General features: G+C 35.7%; 2 protein-coding genes and 2 long non-coding RNA genes across 4 annotated transcripts; 2 read left to right on the top strand and 2 right to left on the bottom strand.

Annotated features, from left to right (window-relative positions):
* The first annotated feature begins 2,375 nt into the window (after positions 1–2,375).
* On the top strand, positions 2,376–3,352 carry LOC117318943. Its single transcript, XR_004530507.1, has 3 exons — positions 2,376–2,445; positions 2,726–2,823; positions 3,334–3,352. It is a non-coding gene; the product is annotated as an uncharacterized LOC117318943 (long non-coding RNA).
* Positions 3,353–3,415: 63 nt separating this feature from the next.
* Positions 3,416–6,337, top strand: LOC117318941. Its single transcript, XM_033873868.1, has 7 exons — positions 3,416–3,459; positions 3,552–3,628; positions 4,389–4,543; positions 4,780–4,892; positions 5,088–5,227; positions 5,339–5,554; positions 6,035–6,337. Exons 1-7 carry the CDS (start codon positions 3,416–3,418, stop codon positions 6,265–6,267), a joined length of 978 nt encoding a protein of 325 aa, XP_033729759.1. The 3' UTR covers positions 6,268–6,337.
* A 206-nt stretch (positions 6,338–6,543) lies between these two features.
* Positions 6,544–9,148, bottom strand: LOC117318942. The gene is made up of 4 exons (XM_033873870.1): positions 9,006–9,148; positions 8,540–8,732; positions 8,145–8,255; positions 6,544–7,482 (listed from the first exon to the last, which is right to left on the bottom strand). Exons 2-4 carry the CDS (start codon positions 8,645–8,647, stop codon positions 6,607–6,609), a joined length of 1,095 nt encoding a protein of 364 aa, XP_033729761.1. The 5' UTR covers positions 8,648–8,732; positions 9,006–9,148; the 3' UTR covers positions 6,544–6,606.
* Positions 9,149–16,928: 7,780 nt separating this feature from the next.
* LOC117318940 lies at positions 16,929–23,186 on the bottom strand. Its single transcript, XR_004530506.1, has 2 exons — positions 23,112–23,186; positions 16,929–18,450 (listed from the first exon to the last, which is right to left on the bottom strand). It is a non-coding gene; the product is annotated as an uncharacterized LOC117318940 (long non-coding RNA).
* Positions 23,187–24,282: the final 1,096 nt, after the last annotated feature.

Below are 24,282 nucleotides of genomic sequence, written 5' to 3'. Positions count from 1 at the left end.
TGTTTTAGCAATATGATATAGATAAAATACATTAAACTTACATATTTGCATTTTAAATATCTTGCCCGTAATGTTAAAATATCTAACAACACATGGTCGGGCTCCATAGGGTCAAAGCTAGTGTAAAAATAATGTATATTGTTAAAAGTGTACCTATGAAATGAAATAGAATATAATATAAACATATACCTAAATGAATATTTAATGCATTCAGTATTAAATAATGTAATTATCGGCATCGTTTACACGTGTCCGTATGTATTCTAGGTACATGTATTGTTCTTTTTATTTCAGGTCACTGTCTCTGTGTGTGTCTGTTTAGGTTGAATAAACTGTGTGCATAATTGTCAGACATTGTTTGTTCATAATTTCAAGGAAAAAACCCACACATTTAAAATACTTGTGGGACATGATTAAACATGTTAATTTGGCGTTCCAAAAAGGAGTGTATCTAACTTAATTACAATTATACCTAAGTTATTCATGTTTTCTTTCGCTGCCACGTCAACTTTCCAAGGCGTGTAGTGAATGAGAGGTTGGAGGAACTCGCTTTTACATTGTCAGTTCACATAATCACAAAACATCTGCGCAGTTCATATATTCCAAGTAGTTTATCTGAAACTCCAAATGTACCTCACTACATAAAAGAATTACCGTGAAGGGGAATAACTCGTACAAATGTGGCCACTATGTCATTACCACCCTCTAAAATTTTGAGCTTCTGTACATAAAAGTAAAGAATTTTATGTTTATTTTCAGTGATATTCTAGGTCATGAGGAGTCGAACTTTGCAAAAAAAAGATAATTGGTCCTACAGATTACTTAGCAGAAATTCCCAAATATGACATGACACCGTCTGAATTTTTTTTTTATAAAAAGCAGTATTTTCAAAGATATCATTTGGTAGGCCTATAGTATATTGTAGTATATAGGGACTTCAGTTATCGCTAGATGGCGTGAAAAGGGAGGTAACTGTAATGTCTAAATTCGCCATGACAGTTGGTCCGAGCACATGTTATTTGAAGTATATTTGAAATAAGCCTTGATGCTTAGTGTCACAGTAAGGAAGGATGTCACCAGTTATCTATGACTTATAAGGTATTTTCTCGTTTCTCAGGTTAAGTGAAATACTTGTTCTTTCATCCGTAAAACGTATTGATCGCCAATATCCCGTACCTGAGAGTGGTATGTTCGTTTGAATTTTTTGTTTTTTTGAACAAGAAAATATTTGTGGTCGATAAAAGTCTATATGCTAAATGAAAGCTCATATATCAAGGTATTTTAAGTGAATTTTTCAAGCTTCTAAATGGCAGCGGAGAAAGGCGATTAATATTTTAATAAAATCACACTAACTGTTACCTCCCTTCGTGGTATAGCCTTTTCCAGAAAAATGTATTTACATAAACATTTTTGTTGTAAATTGGCGTGAAGTATTTATAACAAACAACTCATGATATACGAACATAATTGATCATATTATGCTGCCTCATGTACTGTATTGACCTTACTTTTAACACTTAAGTAACGATAAAAAACAGTTTTGAATTTATTTGTTCAGCACCAGAGAAACAGACTATACTGTAGGAGTTATTTCCCTTCCGTTACGAATACTCTATGAAAGCTTCTCGTTATATTTGAGTTATCCCCCTTGTTGATCGTGACCCAGTTAATAACACATTGATTAAATTGCAAATTGTAATTAATCTACAGTCAAACAATCCAAGAAAATATTTATTGTTGACTTTGGATGACTTTCTTTATCTATATAAGCAGTTTTCATAATTTTTTGTAATTTTTTAAATTTTTAACTGGAGTCCCTATAGTATAGACGGAATTCTCGTCGTCTGCCACTTGGTCGGTAAAGTAGCTTAAGATAATCGGACGTTTTTTGGCAAGTGATTCAAGTGGCTCTTACTATGTGTACGTACCCTTAGTCGCGATGTTAGCAGTACTCGAGGGGGTTCAGCCTAGGGTTTTCGGAGGGATATCGTGTCTTGTTTGACATGTGTCTGCTTCGGGATGTAATTGCGGCCATCTTTGGAGATGGGCCGTGCTCAGCATGTATCGAGTGCTGTTATTGGTCGAGGCTCTGGCGACGGAGCCAGTCGCTGAGTCTCATATTATAGGGCGAGAAAGCGGAAGTCCGAGAGTTCGCGAGATTTGACGTGACCTTCGCCACTGGATATAAACAAACCGAAGCGTCCTTGGCGACGGCATATAGGAAATACCATTTCCCCCTGAAAATGGCACTTTCCATACTTTATTGGATGAATTTTGTGTCCGGGACAAAGAAGCTCCATCAGAAGTCAGAGGTAGCTGTGAAATCTGATCACGTTCTTAAATTTGTATACGATCCTGAGCAGTGCCATGTACAAGGAAGAGTACAGGCCAGCATGAGAGATAGGAGTTACCACGTAAACGTGAGTTTACATACCAGGTAGCAAGGTAGTTAATCTACCCATTACCCCAAGATGAAAAATAGTTCACTTCATAATCAATCCCTATTAAATAAAAGTGTTACCCAATATTCATCAATATCTAGCCTAGCCTACTCGTTAGGCGGAGTACAGTACACCAAGACCTATCTTATTCAAAGTTCTGATGAGCTCTATAAGCCAAAGCCACTTGTAAGATGTACCAAAATGGGATATAATATTTCCAGTAGATTTAATTTAAGCTTATTTATTTGATTATGTCTATATTGATTTTTTTTTTGTAATTTCAGATCACGCTAGGGGATAATTTTACCATCAGCAACAGCATTTGTGATTGTGTCAATGGTCAGGATAAATGTCATCACAAAGCCTCGCTTTTATTATATGGGTATGGAAATTATCAAAAAGTGAACTTTGTTTGAATATAAGATATTGATAGTAAAATAACATATATTAATATGTAATAATTAAGTTAAGTGAATACACTCAACATGTACAATGTATCATGTATGTACCACTTATATATGACATACATGTATGTGGGTGCATATATGTAAAATGTGTGAAATATAATGAAATGTCTGACATAAGAATTAAGTATATATGACATATGATTAAAGTTAAATTGAGTTTGTTAAATATTAAGAATAATAATAATAATGAACATAAGTGAAATTAAATAGATTGAGAATATTTTTGCATCATGGACTGTAGCTGCCTTTCCCCAGACACTTCATTGTATGATGTAAAAATGTCTAGGTAAATAAACAAATAATAATCAACAAATCAAAATTAAGATTAACTTGACGACAGATATTGTGCCTTAGCTTTTTTCTTTAATTATATAAATATTAACCAACACAATTGTTAATTGATTATTTTATTTTTTCACATTCAGCTACAAGAATGTTAGCAAGACAGATGTCAAGGCATCTTGGATCCAGCATCCAAAAAGTGCACCTCCCAAGAAAACCCTTACAATGGATGAATTATTTCCACCACCACCAAAACTAGCCAATTACAGGTATATATTTAGAATAACTCCAAATATCTTAATAGATTTCTCAATATTGATAAAGTATAAATTTACAAACAAATAATTCCATGATGTTTTAGGGCAACATCAAGACCCGTACATGACAGTGACATTGCATTTTTGAGGGAAAGGCTGAATGACCTTGGTCGATTTTCAGGTTGATTTCAATGATTCAGTTGAATTCATGGTTTACATTTATTTCTTGAGTTGCTGCATTATTTTTATTGATTATTTGCATTTAAAATTTTACATTTATATTTCAGTTTGTAAACAAATCATACTCATTGTTTCATTTGAAATTGTTTGTTTTCTTCAACCATTGGATGTTTATGTTTGATTACATATATACTAGCTATACATTTATCTATACATGTACTAGTTTATAAACAGTTTGTATTAGATTGCACTGCATGAAATATATGAATACATGATCATGGTATTTAACCATACTGTTGAAAATGACAGCACACAGTATCAAAATGCTATATTTATATATATAGAGAGAGAAAAAATAATAGTAGTCCTTGTGTAAGAAAATATATGGAAAAATTAAAAAAATGACTCAGACAACATCTAACGTTGTTATTATGACGTCATGATCATTATGACGTCATGGTGCAATTGAAAATAAACAGTCTGAAGAGTCCCCTAGACCGGACGAAAACGTTAGATGTTGTCTGAGTCATTTTTTTAATTTTTCCATATATATATATATATATAAATACAGATTCACTTCATTTTAATTATACAGTATTTTAAATTTAATATAAGATTGCACTATATGAAACTATAGATATAATATAATAAGATACAACCATATATTAATACTGAGAGTAGACAGTATCAAAATGATATATATGAAATATATTATTTCTAATTTATTATCAATATAAATTGGGTTATCTACATAACTTCAGCTATACACTGGATAGTGTCTGATGAGCCACCAACACCTAAACTGGACATTCCCTGTGTAGAAGACCTTTTTTTAGTGGAGGCCTACACAAATGCAACTGATAAAGTGCAATGGCTGAGGACAAACCTTACAGTATCAAAGGAGCAGATAGAGGAGGTAAATATATAGTCAAGAAATACATACAGTGTATGTATATGAGTGACTATAAGTAAAGTGAAATCATTGCCAACAAAACTTCTGTACAAAATATTTTCTGATACTGTTTCTAGTGAAAATTTTCTACAATATATTTATAGAACCCTTTCCCTAGAAGAAAGAAATTAGAAATCTTTTATGGTTTTTAAACTTGAAAAATATCCATAGAATGTTAATTTGACTTTGACTTTTTACAGGTTGCAAAACTGACCACAGGACAGAGGACTAATCATTTATGGGCATTGGTTCGAAAGAATCGTTTGACAGCATCAAATTTTGGCCTGGTTCTTGCTGCTATTCGAAGGAAAAGGTAATTTGCTTCTGAAATTAAATGAATTTCAAATTCAATACACATCTTAGTTGCATGGGCTGGTGACATGTACCATCACACAGTACAAGTATAGTAATATACATGTAAAATAATTGTTTCCATTCTTTAAATTGATATTGCTAATACATACAGAGTGTCATTGTTTTGAAACACTGTTACCATTTTTTTTTCAAGATTTCCACCATCATTATTTAAGCAAATATTTGCTTCATACAACCTAGCCACAAAGGATGCAATATTGTGGGGAACCAGTAGTGAAGCTGTTGCCAGGGAAAAATACTGTTCCTACGGAGATGCAGTTGTGGAGGAAACAGGTATGTAAAACAAAGAACTGGTGATTATCGAAACATAGTAAATACTTCTAAGCACACAACTTATGGTTATGAATAATAGCATTATTCATTTGTAAATTCACGTGTTTGCAGGAGTGTGGCTTCATGAAAGCGGTGTATTGGGAGCAAGCCCAGATGGTATCATTCGCCGTGCCGCAACTCATAATTACTGTCATCAGGTGGCAGAGCTGACAGATATTCTTGAAGGCATGAGGTTAAAGCCTGAGATTTTAGAAATTAAGTGCCCATTCAGTGCCAGGAATATGACCATCTCAGAAGCCATTGGATCAATCAAAGATTTTTATTTAGGTAAAAAAAGAATATTTATTGATAATGATTTACATAAAGTATAAATGTTTACCCTTCCATCATTAATTTTTCAGTCGGTCCAAAATCCAAGATGGCCACCATTTTGAAAAAACATATTTCAAACTTATGAAATGACCCTGTGATGGTCCTGACCAAGTATTGTTATATTGCGCTATGCCCAAAAAGTCCTTAGATTAATTTCATTCACACTTGGTTCAAACTGATGTGATGATATATTGTAATGGGTATCAATGATCTTTACAAGTGTACGCAAATGATTAGGAGAGGGGAATTGAAGGAACTTGATTAGCTGGATTAGTTCCTCAGGCTCTTTAAACATAAGACTTGGATGTTCTGATTGTATTTATAAGTCTGGCATCAGGCCAGAGAATTAAAACATGCACAAGGATTAGCTTATATAAGTTAGCTTAATTTCAAAAATGTTGATCTACTCTTTATTATCAATGCTAATTATTGCAGAATACCAAGCACATGAGGGAAAACAATTGTACCGGCTTAAAGAGAACCACAAGTACTATGACCAGGTTCAAGGACAGCTACATATCATGAACAAGTCTGCCTGTGATTTTGTAGTTTGGACGACAAAGGACATTGCCATTGTCAGGATTCTCCAGGACAGTAATTGGACCCCAAACATTGCTGAATTGAAGGACTTTTATTTTTCTAAAGTGGTTAATTTGATTCACCAGTGACTCACTAAACTGTCAACATATTTATTGTACACAATGTAGTGATTACCCTGTTATCTCTCTTTGTGCTACTAAAAAAAATCTGGGGTTGTCAAATAGTAAACACAGAGTATATTAATCAAATGATATATATTGTGCCAATTATGACTAGATATCTTGTTTACAAGAATCTGTAGGAATGAAATGTCCATCAGCAAAATTACAACAAATCTCAATAGTAGTACACAAATATTGTATATATTTGGTCAGTCATGTACATCACAATTTTTGATAAAATTGAATTCATAATTAAGAATTGTAAACAGATTGTTTTGTTGTTGTGCATGTTCAGTAAATAAAGAATTACTGGTCCTGACTGTAGTTGTCAGCAATCTCTGCAATCATTGGATCTTGGAAATTGACTAGAATTGAACATACTTGGAAAATTTTGGTGCTAATATGTCTAAACTGCTGTGGAATATGAGATAATATTTCAAAATTCTTAATTCTTTCATTTACTCTCTCTACATGAATGCGAGACCTGGCAATTTTTCTGCACAACTGCACCTCTGCTGGTGTGTACTGACCCTTGTCTTTCAAGAAAGGAGGAATGTTAAGGTGCACTCCTGAAGGAAGGAGAGGGTGAATAGTAAATCCTTTGTCTGCTAAGATCATGTCACCTGGTTTCAACTGGGATAACATTTTACTATGATCAACTATAGCAACATCAGAGGTGCTTCCTGGGTACAGTTTGCTAACATACACTACAGCACCATTAGGGGCAACACCAGTAACAGACTTCACAGTGTGTCTGTTCTTGTATGAACTGTAGGTATGGGACTGAGCAAACATGTCCTGTCCAGGGACATCCTGTGTCACTTCTGTGGCATCAATGACAAGACGACAACAATTAAAATCCCCAAAACTGGAGGGCATGGATGACTTGCACTTGAGGAGAGAAGGAATTTTGTTCTCAATCATGCCCTCAAAGAAAACTTCATGCATAGCAAATATGTGAGTTATCAAAATGTTATGTACAGTTGTCTTGCTGGTGCAGAATCTCTCAGCAATGTCAAGAAGTGGGAGGTTCAGCTTTAATTTCATCAGTGTCATAAACAGCTGGTCTGTCCTAGAAAAAGTGCCAGGAGTCCATCCATCTACATATGTAAGTGGAAACCGCTGAAGAGTTGTGTCGATGACAGCAAACATGTCTGCTTTCAGGGATGTGTACATCAGCATCTAAAAAGCAAAAGGCCCATGAGCACTAACAGTCATCTGACATCAATAGATCATAATGCTTGGCTTAAAAGATAAGGAAAAGGTTATCAAGGTTTGAAACTGCGGAAGCTATATCAGGTTTTAGTGAATAGTAAATGAGGGGTCAAATGTTGAAGTAGAATTCTGCTTAAGGAAGCTTAAATGCAGACCAAAATCTGTTATGGTTCGGTGATTTTGTGTGAAGGACAAGATATATGGTATACAGTTTAAAACCAAATGATGATTGTTCAAGTGATAAAGGTTCTGAGATATTTTTGAAATTGTTTCATGAAATTTCATGCAAAGCGAAAAAGAATTGTTTTTGGTTCATGAAACAATCTTGGAATTTCACACATGACTGATTTCAATAAAAATGTTGGCAAGTAATCCCGGTATAAGAACAAAACACAGTAGTAAATGAAAAATATCTGTATAACCAATCAATATTTGGTGTAAGGCAAGGTAACTTCATAACCTTTCTTTTTTGGTTAGAGCTGTAATTACTTACAGGGTCAAATGATTGCCCAAGAAAAAGAAAAACACTTAGTCAGGACCATCTCTGCATCCTTTCAGGAAATTATAAGAGTTGAATCATACTGATGGAACTTGATATGTTATTACCAATGATCAATGATGAAGCATACCTTTTTTTCATCATGGATGACCTTAGCAACTGAAAAGGGCTGTTTCTTGACTGTGTTAGCTTTTAAGACAGATATTTCTGTTGTCAGATCAGCCACTTGCTTTTCCAGATCCTTCAATGCAATAATTTTAATTCATTATAATCATTTTAGAAATACATTAGCTATGAAACTTTATTTTATATTTTATGAATATTCAAAAAGTATGAAAATTTTATATAAATCAAACATTAATTTGTTACCTTGAACTTAAATACTTAAAAGATAATGCATAAGTAAAAATGAATATTCAGTTCCAACAAAATTTATATAAAATGTACTTGGTTATACCTCAAATATGCAGGGTCTCTTTTTAATGACTTTGAGATGACAAACTTAGGTTTGACTTATTTCCTTACCTTGATTTCTTCTAACATTGATTTTAATGGACGCACATATTCATGGTCCTGGTTGAAAGTCTTTCCAAATGCCTCTAGATCTGTGGAAACTCCATCCTCAACCCTCATACCCTCTGAAGTTTTCTCCTCCTGAGATATTGAACTTTCATGTACAAGTACATTTTCCAGGGGTACGACAGACTTTTTGGATTTCCTGTTTATTGAACCAAACATTAATTTCAGCGGTTCAAATTATAATTAGAATTCAGCATAGGTATTGATATTAAAATGACAAATGTATATTTAATTTCAAGCTACATAACTATATTACTCTCTAATTGTACATGACAGTCTGGTGCTGCTTTTATAAATTTAATTGTATCTCTTACAAGCTGATATCTTTCATTAATGACATAATGTACACTTTCATTAATATCAATAATACTAAAACATTATAACAGTATCAATACACAATGTATATGATTACCTTGAAAGTTCATTTGGATCCTTGAAGTCAAAGTACCGTCCTTGATTCCATGGGAAAAGTGTTGGACCATTTTCCTTCTTTGTATCCTTGAAATGACAGCTGCAGATCCTATCAGCTGATGTTGGCCCCCTGTCTTTTCTCCTATGAACAAATATAATCAATTAATCCTCTTGTCTCTTTTACATCATGTAAAGATATACATGTATCACATAAATATCCAAATTTCTACTTGTAAATAACACAGACTTTAAATTAAATATAGCCTTTATGTGTATTAAAGTTTGTGGTAATACACTAAATTGTTGCTATATACATAGATACAATTGTATTCTGGACTTTTTTATATATGAATTATAATATAAGACTATTAATAGACATGTCCCTGTGCTAATACATCCTTATAAAATTACCTGGAGGACGCAGTAAGATAACTTTTGTGGGTCAGCCAATAAAAGATATCACCAAGAGAGTCAGCGATTTAGTGACAGAAAAACAGATATCGGCCTAGGCCTGTGACAATATACTACAGTACATGTACAATAATCAGCTGATAATACTCTCATCTACCCCCACGGTGTTGAACGTTGCATGTTGTATTAATCGATTTGGATTTTGGTGTTTTAATTATACGTAGTAAATGTAACTATACCATAAAATCAGTAATATTCTTCTTTAATTTTTTTTTTAATAATGATGTTCCATACACAACATGGACCACATACCGTATTGATGTCATCACATTCACAGTCATGTCAATGACAGGAGATTATAGCGTTAAAATTAATGACGTACCTGCACAATTTTCCCCACTGCTGCAGCAAATCCTTCGGGAAACGAAAGAAACTGCAAGTTTCCCTCAAACTCTGGTGGTTACAGTCAGCCACAAAACAAAGCATAGCCGGTTTCTATAGTCTACCAGCGTACGACTTAACTACACGCTGGTTTGTTTATATCCAGCACGTGCACCGGAAGTGACGCCATTACGAGACTTTCTCGCCCTATAGGTTCACTGCGGTCACAAGGTCACGGGTATAAAAGTCGAACACGTGTGTGAAATTGTGCCTTCTGCCGAGAATTGGCGAGCTGCGGTTGGTTTCCGCAGCATTTCCTGACTCTTTGAAAACAGAGCGACTGAGAATAATGGAGCTAGTTTAGACACTTATGCTCTGAAAACAGAGCGGACTAATGTACACTGTTAGGCTCTCTTAGAATATGATACGCTCGGAAAACTGAGCGAGCTCGGCATGTTTACATTATTTTCGTAGGTTTACTTCAGCTACGCTCTGAAAACAGAGTGGTGGGTTGGACTTTAAAACACGCCAGCTTTGGGCTGGAGTTAATTACGCAGTCATGAGGTAATATTAAGATATTAGTACTGTTTGCCTCCACAGTTATGTAGGTTCTGTAATGTTGGACATGTAGTGTTTCCTCGGGGAATAGGATTGGAAGTAAGGCCCGTCTCGTAGGCTCAGCTATGTATTCTTAGTATTAGCAGAGACATATATAGAGAGTCTGTATATATGTCTCTGGTATTAGTTTGGGATAGTAGAAACATACTTGTCAAGGTACAAGTTCTAGGGACAATGGTTGGTTTGTAATTTCAACTAAAGGTCTCAATATTAGCATAGGTCATATTTAAGTTCCCATTTTTTCCTACGTTTAATCAGAGACTTGTATATCTGATAATCTACAACTCTCTGGTTAATGTTAATTCTGGACACCAGAGACATATGTCTCTGTGGACACAAAGAAAATAACTTTTTTTTCTTAATTCCATATAAGTGGGTTTTTGTATTTATTACCACCCTGCAAAATTTGAGCTTCTGTATCTTTCATATTTAACCAGGAAAAAAATCTGTCGTGCCTCGCAGATCAACTTGTTGGCGTTGATTTTAATTTTCGACTGGCAAATAGGTAGTTTACATGTATCGATGTAACATAGGCCTACAGTCAGGATAATACAGATACAAGGATACATACGAAATACAGAAACCTAAATACATTGTAGTTATCAGACAGTGTGATAAAGATACAATGATACGTACAAAATACAGAAACCTAAATACATTGTAGTTATCAGACAGGGTAATACAGATACAAGGATACATACGAAATACAGAAACCTAAATACATTGTAGTTATCAGACAGGGTAATACAGATACAAGGATACATACGAAATACAGAAACCTAAATACATTGTAGTTATCAGACAGTGTGATAAAGATACAATGATACGTACAAAATACAGAAACCTAAATACATTGTAGTTATCAGACAGGGTAATACAGATACAAGGATACATACAAAATAAAGAAAAATAAATACGTTGTAGATATCCAGTATATTGTGTTACGTATTCGAGGTATGGGGTTCGTGCATAGAGGATTTATACATGTGCCAAAGCCAAGTATTTAAATGTCTCTGTAGACTTGCCATGATGCACAGCAAGATGTGTTTAAATTAATAGAGAATTCCTCAAAATGCAATCTGTATAGACATTTAGTAGATGATAAAGAGGTTATACAACGAGTGATTGTTGGATATGAAATATATTTCACACGAGTAAATTATTTCTTAAAAGTTACAAACGACACGAGCTATAGCGAGTGTCTTTTGCAACTTTTAAAAAATAACTTACGAGTCGTGTGACCTGTTTCAAAGGAAAACGTGGCCAACTATAATTTCGCGTATGCAAATAAAGTGTACCGATGACGTCCGGGACCCGGTGATGTGACTTCATTCGATTATTGATGACGTCAATTTCAATTGCAGATCGGGTCACAGTTCGAATTCTTGACCAATCAAAAGACCGCAATGTCATATTCCACTAGTGGTATATAACATACATTTATCCAACAGTCGGCACATTTATACAATGGCTTGAGAGTGGAATAATACCGGGAATTGTGGTAGAAATCTCACTACAGTATTATCTATGTAAATATATACCGACCCTGGCAGTATTCTATACATGATACCAAAATGTTATAGAATTGCTTTGTGTAGAATACGTCTATTAGCTCATACTCTCCATATTTAAACTGTATATCGAAATACTGTAAGAATGGACGTATATATAAGCGACGCTGTTGATATAGAAGATGAATATAGCTTTCTGTTAATTTGTCAACATTTTCAAGTTTTAAGATCAAGATGTATAAAAAAAAAATACTAAAGAAAAAACACATTGGTATTCAAATCGATCCAATTAATTAGAACAACAAACTAACAAGTTATCTAAATATGTATATGATCCCATATTTTATAGTGATATAACTTGCTACATTTACAAAAGCACTAGCACGGGTGAATGCATATAGCATGCGAAGTGTAAGTTGACATCAGTATCTCGTTTTCATCTATAATGTGTTCTTTAGAAACGAAGAAACTGAATAATACACACAGGTATAGAATGCTTCTGCTGACGGGTATAAGCGATTTTACCCTCGAGCACGAGACATTTGTTGCATTTTTTAAATTTATTTTTCTTACCCCATGACTCTCAGTTAAATATTACAAGAAATATCTTTAAAAACGATAAACTGCAGTTTTAATGCTGGTGGTTATAATGTAATACTGCTGGTGAAATAAATCAACGAACTAATGCGTTTCAGCACCGATCACAAAATTAGATCAGTTTGAATCATTTTTGGTAATAATAAGACTGCATTTGAATCGGGAATATGATTTTATTAATGTGTCATTTGAAAAGATACATCCACTTATTTAGCTTGCAATCAATCTTAACTTTGTTTCGTTTTAACTGCATATCTGCATTTTGCATTGATCGCTACAATGACCAATCACATACTTCATCTTGACCAGTAACGCCACCTGTCGCGTCATATCCGGGGCCAAAACAAAATTAGACGGCTATGCCGATTAAAAATGAAAGTCGTAGTAGCATGTGATGTTGGAATGGGAGTAGCCCGAGTTTCCTCTGGCCCTGACATCATGACGAAACTCGGTCTAGACTGGATTTAGGACACAAGCTCCGACAAGTTCCAACATCCATATGTATACACAACACGTGTTATCCTCTCCTTCATCAACAACACGTCAGTGTTGAGATAAATGTCTGTGGGTGAATAAACTTATCGTTTATAAACATCTATACATTGAAAACAAGATAAAAACTTATATATATGACGGGACAACTCGATTTTCTTAGATAATAAGGGCTGAATAGACAGTGTTGACGTCACAGATCCAGGATCGTCGCTGTAGGAACACGGGTACGATTTCTCTAAAACGAAAGTCGCTATGGCATTCGCACTTTCTCTTTTATAAAATGGTGAATATTCAAACTAATTATTGTAAATCATTCCGGGTACACCTCAAAGTCGGAAAGATTGTATGGTGACTAGTTGTATTGAACTTACCAGTTACGGTTTGTAAAGGATAATTTAGTTATTGTATTACAGTATATATACATGTAGATATAAGTACATATATTTTGTTACGATAAGGAACAATATCGCACGTACAAACACATCTTATGCAGAACGAGTACACAAAAAACACATCTATAACGATTTTAAGTCATAATATAAGAAATGATAAAAGCGGCCGGAAAGGATAAACTGATCATTTATATACAGCAGTTGTTAGATTTATAAGTAAAATGTATACGCAAAGTTTGAGTAATCCCGAACCAGACGTCAGAATTAGGAAATCGGTGAAGTATAAACATGTAGATATATATATATATTTTAATATTATAGTATTTTTTAATATCTTTCCTACACTTTCTATTTATAACATATCACCTTTCACACGCACAACCAATTTGGTTCAAAGTTTCTAAGTACAAATAGTTTGGACCAACAGCCGCCTCGGACAGACAAATCTGTATACACAGTGACAAAATAACACATTTTGAACAAACTGGCTAGCTGATCGTTTTGCAAATGTGTACCAAAATGAATGTACATGAAGTTTATTTTTTTAATAGATGGATACGTTATCCCGGTATAAAGCCAATTTAAATCAGCCAACACAAACCTAGAAACAGTTCTACTTAATGTTATTCTGTCCGGAACCTCCTTTTGAAATTACATTAAAACGATTTGTACTGACTATGTTCAAGAATTTTATTCAAATATGTTGGAAAGGCGTAATAGTTTTTTCAACACGGCATCCACAGTTTCAAACGTTAATTAACTTACCAGTGTCGGCTTCTTTTCCTCTTCTGAAGAAATAAATTGGAAACATGGCTTCTTCTCCCACGATATTTATTCAAAAGCGCTTCTTTTCCCGCAATATTTACTCAAAAGTCGAAAGTCAGAAGTCAAGTGTCGAAAGTCAAAATATTCCCTCACGGCTTCCGTAGGAAACGGAGCAAATACATGTTATCCATTGGTTTCCATAGTGTGACGATACAACATGAAATACACGAAATAAAAGGATATTAGCACACAGGCTAGGCAGTGACGTGGTTCACAAAGAAGAATAGGTTGTGGGCATTATGCGATCGACCTGGAAATTAGAGAAACCAGGATGATTTCTTATAAAATAAAATCATGAAAAATTGAAGTTAATTTTAGAATAATTGTTTTTGCATAAGGTTGCAATAAATCTGAGACGAATTTATGAAAGGAATTAGAAAACGGCTACGATAGTACATGTATATGCTATTATGAAAGATATGAGTATTTTACAAAAAATCCTTTTAGCCCAGTAGCCTCCAGAACCTGAGGTCTTTAGTTCGATCCAAGCTGGAGTGCCTTGTCTTTCCACTTATTTTGCTCCTATATTGCAAAGAAATATGTGTCTGGGTACTTACGGTTTTATTTTATTTATATGAACTTCTTGATCCATTCACATTCCCCCAATAGATCTACTGTAAAGCTAAGTTTATATGATAGTTCCATAAATAGTATGGTGACCTGAACGACCTTGACTTTCAACCCCTTTCAAGTACATGATGCAAACGAGAACAGCATTAAGTCATGTTAACTTCACACAAGGAACAACTACACAAAATGTGATGAAAACCGTTTGATGCTTTGCCATACACAGGCTTATTTCATTAAAAGGTTTAAAAATAGTAACGATGACCTTCATGACCTTGGCATACCTTGGTCTTGAAGAATTCCTGCAATGATTATTTGTATGACGTTTCAAAAATATCATTTATTGTTTTTCCAAAAAAAGAAGAAAGTACGGAGGACGGACTATAGACGGACAGACAGACAAGCTGATTCCAGTAAACCCCTCTTAGTGTGCTCCGACCTTTTTCAGGAAAAAGGGGATTGATGTGATAATTGAAGCATGCAAATAGTTTCTTACTTCACTGAACTGACAATAAAATATTCAGTCTTTTGACCAGAGACTCTAGATTGTTTTTGCTACATAACGGTACCGGGTGCGAAAACGAAAACGAAAGTTTTATTTCCGCCTGAATTTCACAGGGAAAATTTTCTCTCATACAAGGTTTTATTCCGTGCACACCGTTTGTATGTCTGTAATCACAAAGTGCACTTATTCGGTCGAATACAGCATTACAAAACATAGAATGGTAATGTGTGTTCCACTTTTAGTAAAAATACGTGGGATACGCCAATATTGTATTCTATTATACCAAGAATAAAACTGTTAAACGTTTAATAATATACCATGGTTTACTACAGAGATCTCTACCATGTCACATTTTTCCTTTAGTGACGGCTGTGTGTCGTCCTGACTCTTTGGTGACGGCTATGTGTCGTCCTGACCCTTTGGTGACGGCTGTGTGTCGTCCTGACCCTTTGGTGACGACCGTGTGTCGTCCTGACCCTTTGGTGACGGCTGTGTCGTCCTGACTCTTTGGTGACGACTGTGTGTCGTCCTGACCCTTTGGTGACGAATGTGTGTCGTCCTGAACCTTTAGTGACGGCTTTGTGTCGTCCTGACCCTTTGGTGATGGCTATGTGTCGTCCTGACCCTTTGGTGACGGCTGTCTGTCGTCCTGACCCTTTGGTGACGACTGTGTGTCCTCTTGACCCTTTCGAGATGACTGTGTGTCGTCCTGACCCTTTGGTGACGACTGTGTGTCGTCCTGACCCTTTGGGAACGACTGTGTGTTGTCCTGACCCTTTGGTGACGGCTATTCTAGTTTATGTTTTAGTACAGTTTGTGTATTAATAATATATATTTATGCAAGTTAAAATAACATTGTAATAATACATAATGTAGATTTCCAGTAGTAATATACAACTGATTGTGTTAAATTTTATTTATGTGTTTTAGGGCCTTTTTGCAATTTCAGGGGTTTGCTGTTTGTGTTTGTTATCACGTAAAATAATGATTGATTAAAACAATTCACTGAATATTATGCTAAAAACATTATCATAGATTTGGATAAGTGAGTTGTCTCCCTTTATTCATACCATGATGACAAGATAGGTGTTTAGAAAGTTTGATATTGTTTTGATGTGGTTTGTTTGTCGGACAGAGTGATACCTGTAAATCTCTGCTTGTTATAAACTTCTAAGTCACCAAGTTCTTATTTTCATACAACATATACCTGAAGGGGTGTTGTACATGTATTGTTTGTGTTCTTCCTTGTGTACCCAGTCTTTGGTCGAACATCTTCAGCCATGATCTGTGACTGCTACTGGGGTAGAATGTCGTTCTGTTTTAGGAAGTTTGCCGTGTCTATATAGAGCTGGAATTTTCCAAGCTGGTCCTTGATTAGGTCGCTCCTGAATATATCATCACCATCACTGTCCTACACACTGATATTCATTAAAATCTTAATATTTATCTACATATGACATGTTGGATAGTTAATGTACTATACCATTTACTATGCAAAATGATATGTAAAAGGAACAGTTTCTGTGATAAAAACTAACCCAGGCTCTGGGATCTCGGGACCCATTGGAGTCTTAGAATTTGGTGATGGGAAGTATATGACAAATGAAACACAGACTCGGATATAAAGATCAAAGTATAATTTATTGATTCAACAAGTGTAAAGTACTTTTCAATAAGAAGTCACAGTAAATTCAACACACATACATGTATTTCACCCACACACGTACATCTTTCACACACCTAACTGTATAACGAATGGCTACTATGCATACTCCTATGGAACAGACAACAAACTAAACTCGGTATTAAAACCCTATAGTCACGACAACACTAATCTATGCCTAAACTTGATAATAACTTAACTCGACTAATTTATCCTAGGTTGTTTAACAACTGACTCTACATGATAATTACCCTATCGAACATTAAATCCATAGAGAGGAAGAGCGAGGCGAGTCATACCAGTCGAGCAAAAACTTTGAGTAAGGCTGTCTGACTATAGAAAATCACAGAGTTCAATAGGCAGATCGCGGCAATCTGGACATGCATATTGCCATGAAAGCCACTCAAAACACTTAAGTACAAAGAAATATGAAGGCTGAAACATGGTGTAATATGAAGCATAAATACACAATGATACTTTCACATTCCTCTCTCCTTAAGACAAATATTCTAACATTTGGCAATAACTGAATTAAAATTGTCTAAGCTAAATAAGTGCAAATCTACCTAAAAATAGACTTACAGTGTACAAAGGTCATACCGCACAACATTTTACAACAGCCATAAGTAACTTGTTCTAAATATCTAATTACATGTACATGGTTGTAGCTCAAAAATATCTTCAAAAAACCATTGATAACATATATAACAGCATTGATAATCACACTAGAACCATACAATATACTATACTATAGGAAAAACTCTGGCAAATTGGAGCAATTACTTAACCACAAGAGTTTGGTAACTCATTAAAAAATACAATAATCTTAAAAGTAAAATAAACACATCAATTTCCCAGTTGGTATTTGCTTAACAATCCAATAATTTACCAATAATACAGATGAAGATACAAATTAATTACTACAATTATATTCATCAATTCACTCAGATGAATATACATTTAGTTTGGACTGAAATCATTATCAAAAAAACAATTAATGAATCAGTTTCAACCCAAAGCACCACCATGAAGCCAATGGACCTGGTCCTAAATAACCACCTGGCCACGACCAAGAGGTACCATCTCCTCATGGTCCCGGGCCACAGTAACTGTCCGCGAGGTGAGCACTGACCTATAGGTGTCATCACTCGACGGCAGACACTGGCCTCCTCCCTACATACGGCCATACTGAAACCCTTACTATGGGCATCAGTTTACCCCTTGGGTCTATGAATTTTGTGTTGTACCGTACACTATGAAAACTCCCTTCCTCTGCAGACAGATGGTTCCTCTGACTGAGATGGCATTTAAGTTGATTCCAGTGGGGCGAGCGGAAAACACATTGCCCAGAGAAGTAAGTGATGGATGGCAAATGTACCAGATTCCAATGGAGTCTGATATCTGAATACTTTTGATACCTCTGATCACAATCAGGTCTAGTACATCCATGGCAGCTGATAATTCTCACCAGTGAAGACTAGCTGTTGAGTAAAGAAGAAAATGTCTCAGTTCATTTAATTTTCAAGGGGGGGGCCACAATCCCAATTGTACCTCAACTATAAAGTGAAGTGAACACAATTATGACAGAAGAATATTTATCATTGGTACTTTCACACTTCAGTTTAACCACAACACTCGTAACTGGAATATCATAAACACAATATGAATTTTAAATGTATAATTTCTCTTTACATTTAATATTTCACACATTTTTTAAGGAGAGAATCTGGCTGCAGGTTTGATTTTCCTATCTACTTTGCCGAGGAGTTGTCTCCCTTAGATTGCTATGTACCTGGGTATCAATATCATAATCAAGCCAATCTAACTCATCACATTTACTCTCATTCTCAGTATCTAAATCAACCCAAGCCTGCAGTGTTTCACTATCCATCAAATCAAAGCTGCTAAAAAATATTTACAGATTTATGTCTCTCATAAAACAACATCTCATGGAAACAGCAAGAATGGAATTCAACAGTGATTTTAGATTAAACTATTTCCAGAAATTCTGTCCCATCAAAATTTCATTAATACAGGACTCGAGACTCACATGTAGATCCATCAGTTAGTTAATTTCATGCATACTGTATACATTGTATATATGCACATTTTTTGCACACTGACATTTTAACAGACTGAGGTACACAAACTATGACAATGTAATTATATCGAATCTTCAGTTGGCACAATACTAATTTAGAGCATCATTGTAATATACTCCATTTATCTCTTCATAAACAACCAGGATCATTTTGAGGTGGGGTCTCCTTGTAGTAGCTGGTGACTACCTCACTAAAACAACATATAGGAGACCTTTCCCATATCATACAGAGCAATTCAGGTAAATTATATTGCCCAAGGACAAAACCATAACAGCACAGACCGGCCCAAGCTTTCTAAGAAACATAAACCTGACAGTGATACTGACTGAGCTATCATGGCCCCTTAATGGAATAGAGATAATTTGGATTACAGACCACAGATGAAGACGAGTGAACAACCCTTCACCACCTGATGATGGAGCTCAGAAATAAGAAATACACACATTCCTTTCCCAGTGGGTGTGGTCTGCCTTGTATCTCGTACCTCATCTGTTGATCAAGTTATAGGGGTGTTGCTCCTCGGTAAACTCGGTACAGCCGAATTCTCTGGGCACCAGAACCTGACAGGTTACCAATAAAGAAGTTTTATTTTTTTTTATTCTTACCGGTAATTCAAATATCCGGAATATTGTCAGTAACAAGAGGCCCATGGGGCCTGTATCGCTCACCTGGTTGGATTTGACCAAATGTCAAAATAATGTTCATGTTCAATTCCTTTTGTTTGTTAACCTCAAACAATGCTATATATGGTTATAGCGTGTGTATCCCAACTGCTTTAAAGAAATAATGAAGATGCATTCATAAATTTATGACTAGTAGTGATTTAAAGGAATTACCTCTATTTCCCATATGGGGCCCCACCCCTCAGGCCCCTCGGGGGTCAGAGTCACCATTTATGCAAAATCTGTTCCCCTTCCCCCAAGAATGTTTCTGACCAAATTGGGTTCAAATCCTTTCATAACTTTATGACTAGTAGCGATTTGAAGGAATTACCTCTATTTCCCTATTAGGCCCCACCCCTTTGGCCCCTTGGGGGTCAGAGTAACCATTTATGCAAAATCTGTTCCCCTTCCCCCAAGGATGTTTCTGACCAAATTGGGTTCAAATCCATTCATAACTTTATGACTAGTAGCGATTTAAAGGAATTGCCTCAATTTCCCCTATTGGGCCCCGCCCCTCAGGCCCCTTGGGGGTCAGAGTCACCATTTATGCAAAATCTGATCCCATTCTGCCAAGGATGTTTCTAACCAAATTTGGTCAAAATCCAATAAGAACTTTTTGACTAGTAGCGATTTGAAGCAAATGTTGACGGACGACGGACGACGGACGACAGACGACGGACGCCGCACCATGGCATAAGCTCACCGGACCTTCGGTCCAGGTGAGCTAAAAATGAAAATGATCATTATTATCAAAACCACACTGTATAACAATGAAGCAGGCATTAGCACTTTTCAAAACTGCTCCCAAAAACTTTCAAAATGAAAATAAATGATACTACTGTAAGTATAGATTAGATTAAAATATTTTTAAACAGTCCTATTACTGACCTCTTACCAAACAAGAGGCACATGGGCCTCCAAACTATGTATCCCTAAAGTGGTTCATGACACACTGTCTTGGCCTCCCACATATGTATCCATAAAGTGGTTCATGACACACTGTCTTGGCCTGCCATGTATGTATCCCTAAAGTGGTTCATGACACACTGTCTTGGCCTGCCATGTATGTATCCCTAAAGTGGTTCATGACACACTGTCTTGGCCTCCCATGTATGTATCCCTAAAGTGGTTCATGACACACTGTCTTGGCCTCTCACATATGTATCCCTAAAGTGGTTCATGACACACTGTCTTGGCCTCCCATGTATGTATCCCTAAAGTGGTTCATGACACACTGCCTTGGCCTCTCACATATGTATCCCTAAAGTGGTTCATGACACACTGTCTTGGCCTCCCATGTATGTATCCCTAAAGCGGTTCATGACACACCGCCTTGGCCTCCCATGTATGTATCCCTAAAGTGGTTCATGACACACTCTCTTGGCCTCCCATGTATGTATCCCTAAAGTGGTTCATAACACACCGCCTTGGCCTCCCATGTATGTATCCCTAAAGTGGTTCATGACACACTCTCTTGGCCTCCCATGTATGTATCCCTAAAGTGGTTCATGACACACCGCCTTGGCCTCCCATGTATGTATCCCTAAAGTGGTTCATAACACATTGCCTTGGCCTCCCATGTATGTCTCCCTAAAGTGGTTCATAACACACCGCCTTGGCCTCCCATGTATGTATCCCTAAAGTGGTTCATAACACATTGCCTTGGCCTCCCATGTATGTATCCCTAAAGTGGTTCATGACACACCGCCTTGGCCTCCCATGTATGTAACCTTAAAAGCTTCATTATACCATGTCAGAGGTTATGCCCCAGTTACATATGGCAAAACAAAAATGGGGCAAATTAAAAGAAAACAATGAAAAGGTACATAAATGTGACATTGACTTCTCACCTGAAGATCTTTATCTTTTCAATTACATAATGTTATAACAAACTAATTCAGAGACGAAAATATGACCTTGATCTTTGAACACTTGACCTATGGATCTGGTGACCTTGAAGCAATAATGCTAAAGTCAAAATCTGGACAGACAGATGAGAGGATTTTTATTGTACAGTTAAAAGCCCAGAGATGTGAGACCCTAATTTTCTTGCCTTTGCGCAAATTAATGACACCGGAATGACAAAATAATTAGTCATTAATCTACAGATCTTTGGTTTACATAGATAACATCTTGCCTACTGTATTGGATTTGATCCATTCAGTACTTCTCCAAATATAGTGATAATGAGAATGATGACAGGTTAACAAGGGCCTGACTGTCATATGGCTATTTATCTCCCATAATCATCGATCCTTGAGCTTTGGAACCAATAATCAGACCAAGTGAATTTATCTTTGTCAATTGACTCCTTTTGAATTCTGACAAACATTGCTTCACGATGTCATAACAAAATGTTCATAAGCGAAAATAAGGTTACAAAATTTGACCTTGACCTTTGACCAAGTAACCTTGAAAGATCAGATGACTCCTTTTATATTGTTATAACAAAATTATTATCAGTGAAAAATTAAGGTACAAAATTTGACCTTGACCTGGTGATTTGACCTAGCTATAACCATGCAACCTTGATGCTTGGTCAACTTTGTTACCTTGTTTAATTCTGACTCAAATTTGATTACAGGTGTATTTCTGCAAATACCCCACAGATCCTGGGGTTTGAGGAATTCAAGGCAATTGTGACAGTTGCCTCTGTGTTGACAATGTTTTGGTCAAAACCATGATCAGGGTTACTGTCTTCCAAGTACATGTACAATGTATTGGTGTGCTCTTATATGCCATTTACATTATTTTTCAGGTAGTAAAATCTTCAAACTTTAATTTGATATATAAATTTCACATCATTTGAACTTTAAATGAGCAATTGCGGGGATTGAGTCCTTGGTAATAACATATAGTGAAATATTTAGTTGTGTGAGACCTTTATTAGAGACTGGACACATATTAGAACAAATACAAAATAGATCAGAAAGGCCACATATTCTATTTATCACAACAGTAACCTTGATCTTGAAAACAAACCCATATTTCACATTTCTGTATCAATAAGGCTAAAAGCATGTGAAGTTTGAAAACATCTGCCCTTACTGTTTTTGAGATGTGCCCTAGAATGGAATTGCTGACAGACTACTTATAATAAATTAGGGTGACTCTCTATCAAGATACAAGATTGTATTAATCTAATCATGGTTCTGAACAGATTATTGTGCATATAAAAAATGCTGCATGAAAAAAAAATAAAGTCAAATTTCACCTGTCAAACTACATAAAACTACCATATGATACAGTGGATTATCTCCCTTACACAGTTTAGGGAAAGTCCACTGGTGAAGAATGAAGTGTCAGTAAAAACTAAAACTTACAGTATCTGTAGGCTATGGTGTAATTATCATACAGTTAGCAGGTTATTGTTTATACCTTTGTGTGACTGTGTGGTTAACCAGCAGCTTTCTTTTCAGAATCCTCCTTCCCTTTCCTCAATTCTTTCTCTGCCTTAAAAGTAAAACAAGAAGGTACATATCAAATCTACCAACTTTTCTGGTTCACGTCACATTTATTCTTTTAACAGCCATTCTCTGCAAGAATTGCTTTAAAATGCTTTGAATTTAAATGATAGTAACCAATTACATTTTTTTTTTAAATTCAGCCACCAATTATTAACTTATAATCTGCTAAACAGTGTATTTCAACCCCCTTTATGTGAAAATAAAAAATTATTACAAATATACATGTATGTTGTACACCAACATATATCTGAGGATTCTAAACAACAGGGCCATGGCCCTTAAACGTCATCTGACAATTGAACTGTTATATATAAAGGATCTAACAGGAGTGTCCATGTGATATGTGTTCCTTTGTGGGGTTACAACTGCCTCATTTATATAATGTATGATTGCCCTCTCCCAATGATGTTTTACACCAATTTGGTAGAAATCCACTCAGAGGTTTAGGAGCAGTAGGGTTTTAAAGCAAAATTACAATAAAGTTCCCATTTGAGACCCCACCACTCAGGCCCCATGGGTCACAACAGCCTCTTCTACAAAAAAAATATGATTGCCCTTCCTCAATGATTTGGTAGTAATCTGATTTGGGGTTCAGGAAGAGTAGTGTTTTGAAAGTAAAAGTTTAGCAGCGGTGGCTTCTAGTGATGTATTATGTACAAGTTATTATGTAAGAGTTTGACTGGTCAGCACTCGGCAAGCCTCGTGCTGACTGGCGAAACTCTTACACAAGGGTTTGAGATACATGTATCCCTGTCCACGGAACAGACCCATGTTAGATTCTAGATCTATTAATCTTAACTTTTGTTTTTATCCAACCTTCAAATATGACTACAAATCAACATAGGAAACCTTCATATGTATATAAAACATCTCGCAACTCATAGTAGATAGAGAAAAAAAAAACTATGGTCCTATATCAGTGGATGTGAAAGATCAAAATGTGGGTGAAAGTGACCCCTACTATTGGTACATGGAGTAATGGGTAGGTGAACCAATACCAAAAGTATAAAGTTTCTGAGACAATTCAGTAGTGTAGGAGGTAGAGCCTGGACAAGACAAAATACAGAAGGCGGACTAAAGAT

This window comes from Pecten maximus, unplaced genomic scaffold, assembly GCF_902652985.1.
Source record: "Pecten maximus unplaced genomic scaffold, xPecMax1.1, whole genome shotgun sequence".
In the NCBI taxonomy this organism is placed as follows: domain Eukaryota; kingdom Metazoa; phylum Mollusca; class Bivalvia; order Pectinida; family Pectinidae; genus Pecten; species Pecten maximus.
This window is presented reverse-complemented; position numbering and strand designations above follow the sequence as displayed.